Below are 15060 nucleotides of genomic sequence, written 5' to 3' on the forward strand. Positions count from 1 at the left end.
CTCCAAGGGGAAATGGGGTTACCCGGAGAAGCAGAGGATCCCAGATATGTTGGCAGCATCTTCTCTGCCCCATGCTCTAGTCTCTTTTCATCTTTACAACAACCTTCTATGAGGGAGTTATTATTGCCCCCTACTGGAAAGGAAGTAAAATTGATGAGGGGAAAACAGGATTGTGTGTGTGTGTGTGTGTGTGTGTGTTTGAGAGACTGGGACTTGGGAACTAGCTACCTGGCCATGACTTGCCTTGGACATATGGGAGGGATCATGGAGTCTGATGGAAACCAGACATTTGACAAGGGAAGTCAGATCCAGAGGCCATGGGCACAGCTGGCAAAGACATTGGCCAAACAGGCTGACCCAAGAGTGATACCCAAGAGGCGGGACCTTGCCTGGGTGGGCTAGTTCAGAGCAGCAACTGGAGCAGACTAGGACAGAGGGTGAAATAAAACTCTTCTGGTAGAGAGCCCAGGCTCAGTGCTGAAAACACAAGGCCAAGAATGAGATTGGAGGCCAAAAATGGGGGAGGGGGGACTGACTGCAGAGTCATGCGATGACATGACCAAGCCAGAGCTACCTGGGGGTCACAATTAGACCCAGGAGCCTTGGGCTGGATGAGAGAGGGCTGGTCACCCCAAACCACAGAAGTCCCTCTGTGGTGGGGTTTAGGACACAACCCAAGTGTTCTTTTCTGGGAATGATGTGACCCTGAAGGAAATCCGTCCACTACCAAAGGAGTCACTTCAGGGCTAGAACTTTCATTCCTTTAACAAGGATGCTCAGACGCCCAAGAAAAAAGCATGTCACTTGCATCACCACTTACAACCCAAGCTCCAAGAGAGGAGAGGCCTGGGGATGGGCCGCAAGAGCAGCTTGGAGAAGTAGCTCAATAAGGAAGCTAACTCGAGAGAGGAACAGTAAAGTGGATTGTTCTAGAAAATGTGTAGGAAGTGAGTCAACAGCATAACCAGAGGGAGGAAGGGCTAGAGATCCATGCTTGTGTATGGCTTATCTCCAAGCAGATCTACGGCAGAAGCAGAGGGGGAAGGTGCTCGTGAGGATGTAGGGGGCCTGGACCCATTTAGTAGAGGGTATCCATGGAGGATATTGAGGGTCCAGTGTCCCACATGCTAAAGGAAGGTAGGCAGTGACACGTGAAACAAGAAGATTATTGACACACATAGGAAAAAGCCCGGGAAACGACTGAGAAGCAGTAGGCACCCAGATCAACTCTGCAGACTTAACCAAACCCATCTGCCCAAGCTCATGGCGAGCTGTGCCATCTCACAAACTTTGGTGCCACAAATGTGGTGCCTTCACTAGAGGCCAGGGTAGGCTTTTTTTATGACTGCAGCAGTGAGCTGGTATGATTCCAAGGTTGATGGTGAGAGGAGTTTACTTTCATGTGTGTAAGGGCACATTTTCCTGCCTTTTGACTCTGAGATTGGACACACAGGTGAGGTGTCTGTGCACCAAGGTCAAAGGTTTGCACTCCAGGAAGGAAACCAAGCAACCCAAGGAGATGGTGCTCAATCCTCTTTCCTACTAACACATGACATGTGTGATAGTTAATTTTATGTGTCAACTTGCCTGGGCCACAGTGCCCACATATGTGGTCGAACATTCTTCTGGATGTTTTGGTGAAGGTGTTTTGGGGGATGATTAACATTGAAATTGGTGGACTTTGGGTAAAAGAGACTGCCTTCCATAAGTTGAAGGCCTTAATAGAACAAAGACTGACCTCCCCTGAGCAAGAAGGAATTCTACCACCAGGCAGCCTTCGGACTTGACCTGCAATGTCCACTCTTCTTGGGTCTCCAGGCTGATAGGCTACTCTGCAGATTTTGGACTTGCCATCCTCCATAATCACGTGCATGAACCAATTCCTTAAAATATCTCTCTCTCTCTCTCTCTCCTTGCTCTGGGCCAGGCACTGCATAAACGTTGCCCATGTACAAACGTTTCATCCCCACCACAGCTCTGTGAGGGTCTCTACTGTGGCGGGGTCTGTAATAGATTCCAAAATGTGAGTCTCCTGGGATTGTTTCTTCTTCCCTAGCATGTGACACATGATTGTAAAGAGCCAAGTAATTTACATGCAAGCCAAGAGTGAACTGGATTCCTCTTAGGTGAGAAAGGAACTCTGGCCGTGAACTTCAATTTTTTTGTTTATTCATACTGCAAATGTGCCTTTATAAAACACCCAGAAAGTTCTCAGCACTGTTCTAGACCCAGGGGTAGGGTCTCAAACATCAGTGGGTGTAGCAGACCCCATCAGTGCCTGGCCACAGTGTCCTTGGCTTTCACCTTTCCAGCACACAGCAGATGGGTCCTACTGTGAGTACCTTCTGCTCTCCATCTGGGGCTTTAACACACCCGACAGGCCAGAGGCACCTCCAGCCCCACCCTATCATAGCATCAGGTTCAGTATCCTAGGAGCCTTTATGTTTTAAAAGTGGCTTTTGATTGGAACCACTGTGCCAACCTGAATGAGCTTTTATTTTGCTTTATGTGTACAATTAAATAATTCTACTTTTTAACAATGTTTTATTGTTTTTTGTTATAAATAAAATACATGCTCTTTTTTGAGAAATTAAGAGAAGACAAAAATCTACAAAGAACATAAAAGTTACCCAATTCCATCACCAAAAGACTCACTCATAAAAAATTATTCATGGGCTTCCCTGGTGGCGCAGTGGTTGAGAATCTGCCTGCCAATGCAGGGGACACGGGTTCGAGCTCTGATCTGGGAAGATCCCACATGTCGCGGAGCAACTAGGCCCGTGAGCCACAACTACTGAGCCTGTGCCTCTGGAACCTGTGCTCCACAACAAGAGAGGCCGCGATAGTGAGAGGCCCGCGCACCGCGATGAAGAGTGGCCCCTGCTTGCCGCAACTAGAGAAAAGCCCTCACACAGAAACGAAGACCCAACACAGCCAAAAATTAACTAATTAATTAATTAATTAAAAAAAAATTCATTTAGTTCCACGCTTGGTTCTAGATCTTAGGTAAACAAAAATCAATGATCCCACTTTACAAAGCTTTTGATATGGCGGGAGAGAAAATTTTGCTCTATTCTCTGAATTTCCTTCCAGTCTTTTTTTTCCTGTACATGGATCATATTTATTTAAAGCATCAGTAAAATACTGGAATGGTTTAGTGTTGTAGTGAAGGCCTCAACTGGGGGGTCAGATCTGTCTTCTGAGGATGGTCCCACCACCCACTTAGCGAGCAAATGAGTTATTGACCTCACGGGGCCTCAGCTTCCCATTTGTAAAGTAGAGAGAATCATGCCTCTCTCATTCTTTTTTTCCCAGTTTTATTGAGAAATAATTGACATCCATCACTGTATAAGTTAAAGGTATACAGCATGATGGTTCGATTTACAGATACTGTGAAATGATCACCACAGTAGGTTTAGTTAACATCTCACATTACTATTGTGAGAGTGAGTCATAAAGAAAACTGCCTGGAACACACAAAACGCAGGTAATGGACCAGCAGCCAACGCATCACGACCCCCTGCTGCCATCTCCAACATGAGAATATCCTCAAACCAAGCTGGGTCCAGAATCACAATTCACTTTGTAGGACAGGCCGGCAGGGCAGAAACTTTGAAGAAAAGGTCACTTCCTGTTTTCATACCGGTTCCAGGAATTGACCTGACAAATATTGACTAGGCTGCCATGATCTTCAAACACTATTCTCCTGTGGGTAGGAGGTGATGCAGGGCTGAAGACCCAGGGCCCCCAGCCCAGGGACCTTGCTGTGAGTACCACGCTTGCGTCTGAAATGAAGGCGGGGGTGGCAGCTCTCTCTCTCTCTCTCTCTCACTTTGGCAGAATAAATGGGAGAACTGAGTCCCCTAAAGGAAAAACATGATGATGTACTCCTTCTAAGGCTTGAAGTAGGAACTTCAGGTTTTAAATAACATTTTATGGATAACTTGGCCTTTAAATTTTTTGAGAAAGAAACTCCCAGTGTTCCTCGAAGTTAGACAAGAAAACGGAACAATACAACCCAAAACAAAATGATAAAATTGTTGCAGCAACTTTACTGGAAACTCTGTTATATGAAAGAGTGATGATTCAGGGGCCTGGTCTGGAATTTGAATCATGCCCCTGCCACTTAATAGGTGTTTCTCTCCTTAATAGGTGTTTCTCTCCAGGGATAATATTACCAAGGTCTTAAGGTTCTCATAAGGATTCAATTTAAAGAAATTAAGCAAGTTTTTCTCCACTGGGGCACTGCTAGCATTTGGGACGGACCCTTCTTCTTTGCCTGTGACTATTTTAGCATTTCGAGAGTTTTCTCTCTCCCATTAAACTCCAATAACAGCACCTCCTTCTCCAGACTTTGAGATGATCCAAATACTATCCCCCCTTCACACACATCCCTCCCCCTGCATTTGAGAACAAATCTGGCTGGGAACCAATGATACAATATAGCTAATATCCCCACCATAAAAGAAATAATAAATAGGGATATTATAATTAATTCATGGAGTTCTTAATTTTCCTCTAGGATTTTTCTGGAAAAGGAATAAAGGAATAAATTGGATGTAACTATATCCAGCCTCAGTAGAAAGGAGTGAAAATTAACACTGCATACATCCTATGTGCCACGTGCTATATACATGATATTACGTCTTATAATCCACAAGCAACCCCACCCCCAGGAGGTAGGCATTGTCATTTGCATTTTGCAAATACCACACTGCAGTTCAGAGAGCTTCCTTTACATAGTATCACCCAGTGATTTAACTGCAGAGCCTTGATTCAAACCCGGACCCCCTGACTTACAATTCAGTCCTCTGGGAAATAGATCCTCTGCAAGTTTGGGTATCCTGGGGGTTCAGTAAGAAGAAAATGGTGGTGAGTTCATTGGGATAAAAAGAATAAACTGGAAATAGTTTTATTACAGCTGTACTTCTAATTTTCCCCAGGAGCAGACCAATTTTTAAATTGTTCTGCTTCCCAATATGAACAGAAATTAAGCGGGCCTACAGCAAGCTGTGCTGGAGGGGTTAGGACGTGGCATTGAGAAACTGCCTGCAGTACTTTGACCAGCAAACGTGTTTTAACGTAATCAATAATGCGGCTAGATTCATCCCTCCTGACAACTGGCCTTGGGGGTTTGGTTGGGTATTTAGAGCACCAGGCGCTATAAATCATCTACAAAAATATGTAAGCGACCCAGAGATCATTGGTTTGGGCAAAAGGTATTAAAGGTGCTGATTAAGACACAAAATTTATCAGGACAGATGAACAACAAGGATGGGGTGGTAAGCTGTGGGCAGCCACTGTGGCATGGGACAACAGAAGGGTCAGTTTTGAAGGGAGTGAGGGGACGAGACTCCTTACGGGGGACAGCAAGGTGGGGGATGGGGGGGTCCGAGTGTGTGCACGTGGGGATGTGTGTGTGACAAGCGCATTGTCTACACTGCAGCTTCACCTCGAGCTGGAGCTTCGCTCCCAACCCTGAAGCACTTTGACCCGCTCAGGTGACACGAAGGCTCTTCTGGGACATTTTATAACTTAAAGCACAGGAGTTACTGCATTTGTTTCCTAGGGCTGCCATAACAAACTTCCACAAACTTCCACCCAGCTTAAACAACAGAAACTGATTCTCACAGTTCTGAGGACTAGAAGTCCAAGATCAAGGCGTTGGCAGGGCTGGTTCCTTCCGAGGCTCTGAGGGACAGTCTGTTCCAGGCCTCTCTCTTTGCTTCTGGGGGTTTGCTGGCAATCTTTGGTGTTTCTTGGCTTGTAGAGCATCACCCTGATTGATTTCTGCCTTCATCTTTACATCTCCTTCTGCCTGTGTGTATGTCTGTGTCCAATTTCCCCTTTTTATAAAAACACCAGTCAGATTAGATTAGGGCCCATATTAACCTCATATTAACTAGTTACATCTCAATGGCACTATTTCCAAACAAGATCACATTCTGACATGCTGGAGATTAGGACTTCAACATATGAATTTGTGGGGCGGGGGATACAATTTAACAGATATCTTTCCTTAAACTCTCCATCAACTAAGATACAGGTTTCAGCCCTTGCATGTGACAAGAGGTACTCAAAATAGCAGGTTTGATGGAGACAGAGTAGATCTTTCTTGTCTCTCCCCCACCCTGAGGCTCCACCCATCCTGCGGCTTTGCCACCCCTCATCCTCATGAGCTGTGCCCACCCGCAAGGTCCCCAAGGCTGATCGTCACATCCACACTCCAGCAAATGGAGACCAGAAAAGTAGAGGGCACTCCTTTTTCTGGGAGAGCCTGGCCCAGGAGTTCCACACATCGTCCTCTCCCCTCCAGTCAGCAAGATTCTAGTTCCTGGCAACACCTAGGTGCAGGGGAAGCCCAACATCACTCGTGTCACAGTGTCCTGACCATTTGTTCCATAGTATTGAGGGTTGCCCCAGTCTTTGAAAGTTAATGAGTGATTGAAAGAATGACTGGAAAGGAGAAAGATAAAAGAAAAAGAAGGAAGGAAGGAAGGAAAGAAGGAAGGAAGGAAGGAAGGAAGGAAGAGAGGGAGGAAAGATAGATGCAGGGAGGAAGGCAGGAAGAAAAGACCACGGAAGTTCTTTTTTTAATAGCCCAGAGTCCTCTTCTCAGCAAAATCCTATAGGCAAGTCAATATGTAAAGCAGACAAGAGGCCGCTGCTCTGACTCTAGCCTGGGGGAAGACGTCTGGAGCCCGCTGGCTCATGCCCGCCTCACCCTCCATAGCAGCGGTCCCCAAACTTTTTGGCACCAGGTACCGGTTTCGTGGAAGACAATTTTTCCGTGGACGGAGTTGCGGAGCGATGGTCCAGGCGGTAATGCAGGCAATGGGGAGCGGCATTTCTCCCCAGGGGTTGGGGAATCCCTGCTCTACAATGCCCCGCACCTCTGTGGGATCCAGTTTGGATGGGAGGTTTACCGTGTAAACGTGAAACACTGTGAAGCTATTTATGAAGGAGAATGACGTTTTCACCATCTTGTTTTTAGAGGATGGGGCCAGCGTGGCAGTGGCTGCTGGGAGCGGGGATCCTGGCCTCTGTCTACTGTCAGCCCTTTCCTGCCCGCGGAGATAAGAGCCTGGGGGTGCCTGAAGCTCCCCGTGGTCAGCTCTCGGAAGCCCTCCCCGCCTACCGCAAAATCACACCCACCATTACCAACTTCGCTTTGCGTCTATATAAGCAGCTGGCAGCAGAAACCCAAGGAAACATCTTCTTCTCCCCGGTGAGCATCTCCAGCACCCTGGCCCTGCTCTCTCTGGGGGCACAAGCTGACACTCCAGCTCAGATCCTGGAAGGCCTCGGCTTCAACCTCACGGAGACCCCAGAAGCTGACATCCACCGGGGCTTCCAGAGCCTCATCCACACCCTTGACCTGCCCAGCCCCAAACTTGAACTGAAAGTAGGCAACTCCCTGTTCCTGGACAAACAGCTGAAGCCTCAGCAGCACTTTTTGGACAACATCAGGGAGCTGTACCGGGCTTTCGCTTTTTCGGTCAATTTCACGGACTCCAATACAACTAGGAGGCAGATAAATGACTACGTGAGGAAGCAGACGTACGGGCAGGTCGTGGACTGCCTGGAGGAGTTCACCCAAGACACGCTCATGGTTCTCTTGAATTACATGTTCTTCAAAGGTGAGGGCTGACTCCGGCTCCTCCATCTCCAGCCTTGCCCCTAAAAGGCACCTGTCTAGAAGCCTGCAGCTGTTTCTTCTGAAAGTTACCTCTGTATATTTAAGTAGTGTTCTTATAGGACTACTTCTTAATTTATCAATATTTGATTTCTCTTGCCATGTTTTTTCTATTCTACTTTTATCCTGATTTTTAATACCACTGACAATCTCACTTTTCTATTAATATTTCATTTTTTAGAGAAATATTTTATTTTTTATATTATAGCCTATTTCAAACCTACAGAAATATGCAGAGAACGATATAGAATCCACCATGCACTCCCCTCCACCAAGAATTAGCAAATATTAACATTTTTACTATTTACTTCAGATTTTTATTTTTTTTTTTAAATGTAATATTGCAGATACAGTTCAATTCCTTTTTAATCATTCCTTGGTCCCATTTTCCTCCTTCCATCCCTCCCCAGAGGCAACCGCTATCCTAGGGTTGGTGTGTATCCCTCACATCCATGGGTTCAACCATTAGGGTCTGAGTCTGAATCATCTTTGATTCTCCAAAGGTGAGGAAAGGTCCAAGGAAAAGAGCTACCATTGACTTTCAAGAAACAAACAAATTTAGTTGGACTGGAGCATAGAACACAATAGTGGAACGCCTAGGTGGGAGTGCTGAGAGTTGTAATTAAAAAAGTAATCAGGACCTGTATTGAGAACCCTAGACTTTATCTTAGGATCCCAAAATCACCAAAAAGTTCGAAGAAGTGCAGTGACATACCTGTTGTAGAAAGTTCAGTCTGGCTACAATTTGGGAAATGGTTGGAGGAGAATAAGGGTGGAAGAACAGAGACAAGTTAGGTTAGTGAGATGGTTCAAAGTAAGACGGTGGCCTCAAAAAAAGGTGTGGCTTTGGAGACAGAATCAGCAATACTTGGTCACTTGGAAGTGGGCATGAGGGACAGGATGGGCCAGCCCCCACTCCCTGTCACCAAGATCGGTGCTTTCAGGAGGTCAAGTCAGGAGGTGGTTGTCAGTGGAGATTATAAGTAGAAAGAGACGAGATACTACACACGGGGACAAGACTGTGACAGATTCTGCATCTCTAACCAGTGTGGCTTAGTGCATGCCTGCCTAGACTTGCTCTCTTAGAGTGTGTTCTCATGGTTTTGTGGGTTTTGTGTCCTAAGCCAAGTGGAAGCATCCTTTTAATTGCTACCAGACCCAAAAGCAAGAGAGCTTCTTTGTGGATGAGAGGACCTCTCTCCGCATCCCCATGATGCACCAAAAGGAAATGCACAGGTTCCTCTACGACCAGGAGGTGGCCTGCACCGTCCTCCAGATGGAATACAGCGGAAACGCCCTGGCCCTGCTGATCCTCCCTGACCCGGGAAAGATGGCTCAGGTGGAGGAAGCCCTGCAGCCAGAGACCCTGAGGAAATGGGATCAACTGCTCCTCCCCAGGTAAGTGCCAGAGTGCAAGGACGTTGTTCAAGAACTCGAGCAAGCCTTGATCAACTCCAGTTGCAAGGCCCTAAGCCCTGGCTTGGCTCACTGCCCTACCAGTTAACCAACTGTGTGGTCTTGGGCAATTCTTGCTCTTTGGGCCTTGAATTTCCTCACATGTAAAATGGGGCCATAATAACCACCACATTGGTTGGTTGGAGGATTAATCGAGTTAATATGTATAGAATATGAAAGTGGTACCTGGTACAGGAGAAGTGCTCACCAGGCATTAATCATTCTTATCCCCTCCCAGACGTCTTTCTGCCTTTGCTCTTCTCTTTTTCTCCAAATAATAATTTACTACCAGAAGGTAGTTAAGTGTAGGCAACAAATCAGATCAAGGACAATTATTAAGAATAATTATGACCCCCACAGAACAGTGGGTATTTCTTAAGAGTGCCTCTGTTTTAATTAAAACATTTCTTAAAAAAATTAAATACCAAGAAGAACATTGTAAAAATCAGAATGCCGATTGCCAGTTTGGGGGAGTCTCTACCTACCCCCTTCCATCTCACTTGCTTTTTGGTCTGTGGTTTTTCTCACAGTGGTTTTAGCCTTTTCTGGTTTCCCTACACCCCATACTCCAGCTACCCATTCTTGAAGTGTATCTTCCTTTATGGGGCACTCTGGGATGAAATCTGGCCTCAAGTTCTAATTACCTCTTGCTGGATAGTAAACCACCCCAAAATGGAATGGCTTGAAAAAAAAAACCCATCTGGCATCTCTCTCAATTCTATGGTGGACTGGGCTCAGCTGGGTGGTTCTCAACTCGGGGCTCTCAAGGATGGAGTCAGGTGGTGGCCAGGGGTGGAACATTGAAGACGCCTCCACTCAGATGTCGGGAGGCTGGGCTGGCTGGTTGGCTGAGCTAAGGGCCAAGCAGGCACCTCTTTCTCTCTCCATGCAGCATGTCCATGAGGCTAGCTTGGGCTTCTGCACAGCAGCTCAGCACAGTTGATATTGTTATATGACAGCTCAGGGCTCCAAGAAGGAGCGTTCTAAAAGGCAGGAAGTGAAGGCTCCCGCTCTCTTAAGGCCTGGGCTCAGAAATTTGCCAGTGTCATTTCTGCCATATTCTATTGGTCAGATCATTCACAGAACCCACCAGATTCAAGGGATGGGGGGGCGTATAGACTAAACATCTTGATGGCCATCTTTAATCCACCATCACCAACTGGTAGGCATCAGTCGCCTGCATGTCCACAGGAGCCTTCTCTCAGCACCCCAGTGACATTGAGGTATCAAGGATAGAGAAAGGATGTTTTGTTTTGGGGTAGAGATTCAAGTACCAAATGAAAGAGATACAGGTCAAGAACAGAAGCCAGGATTTAAAGTATTATTCCTGTTGTCTATGAATCTACATAGCTCTGGTCAGTTTCTGATTCCAGCCACATATTCCTAAGCTCCCTTGGAGTGAACCTGCCCCTTCCCCCATCACAGGAGGAAATACTATAGGACCTTCTAGACCAATAGGTTTTCCCTTAGGAAGGGTCTCTTTTGACCTCCCACTTAGACCTTCAAAAATCAAAACCAATCCAAGTTATTTTTCTAAACCTCAGATGCTCCCTGATACCATTTCTTGTGCCCGAGAGTTACAATATCATGGCAGCATTTGAATGGGCTTTCAGACATGGAAAATTCAGGCTGCCAGGTTTCCCTCCATTCAGCTGTGAGAAAGGTTAGTTTTTTCAGAGGAATCATGCTTCTTGGTAACTCCATTTCTTCCTTTACACTGATTGAACACCTACTCTGTGTTGGGCTCTCTAACAGACACCCCTCAGCTAGACTGTACTAAAAGCCCCCCAATGGTAGGGCCTACTCTCCAAGTTCTACCTGTGAAAAAATTATGCAAGTAAGCCCTGTTTTCTGTTGTCCACATTTGTTTCCTTTTTTTCACCATTCAACCCCTGACTTCCAACTACCTCCCACTTCAGTTAGACATCTGGACCCTCATATTGGCCCAGGAGTTAAACCAGTAAAGATACTCCAACCTGAATTAGCATCTCTAATCTGAATTCATTCGAGGCAGAAGTTTCCAAGCTGGCTATTAACTAAGCAAGCTTGCAGGTGTCATGGCAACTGTCAGACAATAATTCCAGAGGAGAATAATCCCAGGAAGAAAGGGACAGCTTTTCTATGGGTCACAAGAAACTTGTGAATGTAACACAAGGAATATGGCAATCTGATGGCAAAGGCATGACAATAACAGGAGGGAGAGTTATTCCATTGATTTGTGCCCGCACTGTACATGCAGGATCTCTCATCAGATCTTCAACAGGTCATGAAGCTCAGACAGGTGAGAGATGGTGTACCTTCTGTTAGGGGGTTTTCAGTAGATGGATTTAGGATACAGTTCAAAATCTGAGCCAACAGAGCTTGCTGGTGAATTGGATATGGAGGTGGGATAATGTTAACAGTACTTAACTTCCATGGTTATTACATGGCTTCAATCAGTGAAGCCTTGTAATCCAATGTCTGGCACCTAGAAAGCCAAAGATGACAAAAATGAAGACCTGTGGCTATGCCAGGAGTCTTCTCAGATCCAGACACAGACTCTCTGTGAGGTCTGAAGAGAAGGAAGCTCTGGGTTGTGGAATGTCCTGGCATAGCAGGTAGTGTCATGAGAAGACTGGTTCCCACACTCTGAGAAGCACATCTCCTTTCCAAAGCTCAGGTTGCCCCCAGACAGGGCAAAAGCAGCACAGATAATGAGACAGCAGCGCTTCTCCGTCTGATTCTCTCCCCAGCCTGCTGGATTTGCATTTGCCAAGGTTTTCCATTTCTGGAACATATAACCTGGAAGAGATACTCCCCCATATTGGTCTCACCGGCTTATTCAACTTAGAAGCTGATTTCTCAGGAATCACTGGGCAGCTCAACAGAACTATCTCCAGGGTAAGGTGGTGAGCGTGGATGTGTGTTGGCAGAGGCGGGGTGCCTTTTCTCCTCTGACATGAAGTGCATTTGAAAGTCAACTTCCCCCTTTTTTCTATTCTGGCTTTTTAATATCACAATCTTTAAGGCTTCTTTTCACAAGCATCTCCCTTTACATCCCCACCCCCTTCTTCTAGACCTTTATATTCTTCAAAGCAGGGACGGAGTCTTGAATAGAGTAGACACACATTCAGGGTCATCCACAGAGCCAGAGTTTCCCCAGGTGTGGGACTAGCCTTGTTTTTATCCCTTAAACTTCCTCCGAGGGCAGGTGGTGAGACTCTATCTGCCTTTGTTTTAGCTGTAGAGAGTAGTGGGCATGAACAGGAAGTATATCCATCAGTTTTGCTGCAATAACAAATGATCCCCAAATCTCAGTGCCTTATCATCACAGAGATTTATTACCTGGCCATATGACGTGTCAGAGGTGTGTCACTACCATCTGGCTACAGATCTACTTCTCATGTTTTCTTCCTTCTAGAATGTAGGTCAAAAGAGAAGCTCCTATTTGGGACATGCACTTCTTATAGCAGTGGGAAAAAAGTAGAGATAATGTGCTATGCCTCTTAACACTTCTCCTCACGTGTGGTCTCTGTCAAGGCCACTCACAAGTCATTGGCTAAAGCAAGTCCCACGGTCAAGACCACCATCAATGGGGAGGGCTAGTGTTCTCCTGCAGGAGGTCCTGTAAGCCACAGGGTATGGGCGAGGGCTGATGACATCCTACAGGAAGGGAGAGTTCATACTTGAGAAGAAAAATGCAATTTTCCACAGGAGGGAAGGCAAAAAAAGACCCTTCTCTGTTCTTCCATCATCTTCCTAAGATAGAGTCATTATCAGTTGAGTCTTTATTAGAAATTTCATAAGGAAAGTCTACTCTCTTTTATTTGGGAAAGACCAGCTGAGATTTAAAATGTGAAACCAAGGAACAGGGATGTGGTCTTGTGTGTGTGTGTGTGTGTGTGTGTGTGTGTGTGTGTGTGTGTATGCACGTGTGCACCCACTGTGGAGAAGGTAAACAAAAAGGAAAAGAAATAATTTAGTTTTTTACAGAATTTCTTCCACAGTGACCTCAGATGTCAGATTTATCTCTTCATAGACTTTTTTGGAAATGAAAGAGATGGTCAACACCAATGTTTTTCAACTTTTTTTAGTTAAAGCCTCAGAATCCTTCCTAAGGAGTGGTGTGAAAATGAGGTTTAAAAAAACAGAATTCTTTTCACGGAGCCCAGTGGAGGGCTCGGCACATCAGACAACCTGGTTTCACTGAGCTCATCTTGAAAACCGTTGAATCAGGCTGAGCAATCCATTTTTCTTTTCATGTTTTTTAGAAAAAGGTTCTTTTTTTTTTTAATTTTATTTTTTAACATCTTTATTGGAGTATAATTGCTTTACAGTGGTGTGTTAGTTTCTCCTGTGTAACAAAGTGAATCAGCTATACATATACATACATCCCCATATCTCCTCCCTCTTGCGTCTCCCTCCCACCCTCCCCATCCCACCCCTCTAGGTGGTCACAAGGCACTGAGCTGATCTCCCTGTGCTATGCAGCTGCTTCCCACTAGCTATCTATTTCACGTTTGGTAGTGTATATATGTCCATGCCACTCTCTTACTTCTTCCCAGCTTACCCTTCCCCCTCCCCGTGTCCTCAAGTCCATTCTCTATGTCTGTGTCTTTATTCCTGTCCTGCCCCTAGGCTCTTCAGAACCATTTTTTAAAAGTTTCTTTAATTTATAATCATACTTGCCCTATCAAATCAGGACCTTGATCCATCAATTTCAACATTCTAAAATGCAAATATTTTTTAAGATGGGAGTACCTTTCATCATGTCTCTAAAATGTGAGTGCTTTTTGTTTTGGAGCTTCTAATCTAATTGGGATATATGTATACGTATGGCTGATTCACTTTGCTGTATGGTATAAACTAACACAATATTGTAAAGCAACTATACTCCAATAAAAAATAAATAAATAAATAAAGTAAAGCCAATTAGATGAGCAAGCTATTTTAAAGATGAGAAAAGTGAGGCTGAGAGAGGGCAAATGCAGCTCGTAGCAGAAAATGACACTTGGGTCTGTGCCACGTGCACCCAGGTGCTTAGGAAGTGCTCCTAAAAGTCGCTGTTGGGTTTTTGCAGCCTGGTGCATGCTCAGGTAGCCCTCAGCCCTGTTCAGGCCCATCTGTCTCCCCTTCAAAGAACAAACAGCACGGTCAGGGTGACTCTCCAGGAAATGATGGAGGCGGAGAAACTGGGACGGGGCAGGAAATGAAATAAAGGTTGGAGTGCTGCCTGGGAAGGCGGGACCTGAGCAGGGTGACTCCGCCTCCATCTCCCTCGTGCCGCACGAGGTGGCATCGGCCCCTGGAAACGCCCTGCCCCGATGCTGTCTCTGCCCCTCTTCTCTCCTTCTAGGTGTCACACAAGGCGGCAGTGGACGTGAGTGAGAGGGGAACAGAGGCAGGTGTGGCCTCCGGCCTCCTCTCCCAGCCCCAGTCTCTGAACGCGACGTCGGCCCCACACGCCCATTTCAACCGACCTTTCCTGGTGCTCCTTTGGGAGGTGACCACCCAGAGCCTACTCTTCCTGGGAAAAGTCGTCAACCCAGCTGTGGGGTGACAGTGGTAGGAGGCCAGGGGGTGTCCTGTCCCCTCCCTAAAAAACAGGAAAGCCAGCACCAGCCTGCATCTCAGGGCTGCTCTGAGGACCATTTAATCAGTGTGCAAAGATGCTAATAAAGTTGGCCTTGGGTTTTGTGAACAGTGAGGGGCGATGCTTACAATGGGTGGGGGGGGTGAGCACGCAGAACAGCGGTCAGTCATTCACTCTACAATTTCCTCCAATCCAGTGTCAACTGTGGTTAGAAATTTGGAGGTGAGAACAGCCTCCGATTATGTCCTCCTCAGAGACTTCCACCACTGCTGCCACCACTGCTGATCTTTCCTGAGTGTCTTTTGGGTCCTAGGAAAAGGCCCAAAGATATCAGGAG

At 46.1% G+C, this 15060-nt stretch overlaps 1 protein-coding gene across 2 annotated transcripts; it reads left to right on the forward strand.

Moving 5' to 3' along the window:
* The first annotated feature begins 281 nt into the window (after positions 1-281).
* LOC309625261 (serpin A11-like) lies at positions 282-14831 on the forward strand. 2 transcript variants are annotated; one of them, XM_082384570.1, is made up of 6 exons: positions 282-3766; positions 6995-7640; positions 8821-9094; positions 11884-12031; positions 14211-14350; positions 14487-14573. In XM_082384570.1, exons 2-5 carry the CDS (start codon positions 6998-7000, stop codon positions 14346-14348), a joined length of 1203 nt encoding a protein of 400 aa, XP_082240696.1. In that variant the 5' UTR covers positions 282-3766; positions 6995-6997; the 3' UTR covers positions 14349-14350; positions 14487-14573. The 2 variants fall into 2 exon arrangements, with proteins under 2 accessions (XP_082240696.1, XP_082240695.1); XM_082384569.1 differs by lacking the exon at positions 14211-14350 and having other exon boundaries at positions 289-3766; positions 14487-14831.
* The last annotated feature ends 229 nt before the right edge of the window (positions 14832-15060 follow it).

Source organism: Balaenoptera borealis (genome assembly GCF_965194805.1).
Source record: "Balaenoptera borealis genome assembly, chromosome: 3".
NCBI lineage: Eukaryota > Metazoa > Chordata > Mammalia > Artiodactyla > Balaenopteridae > Balaenoptera > Balaenoptera borealis.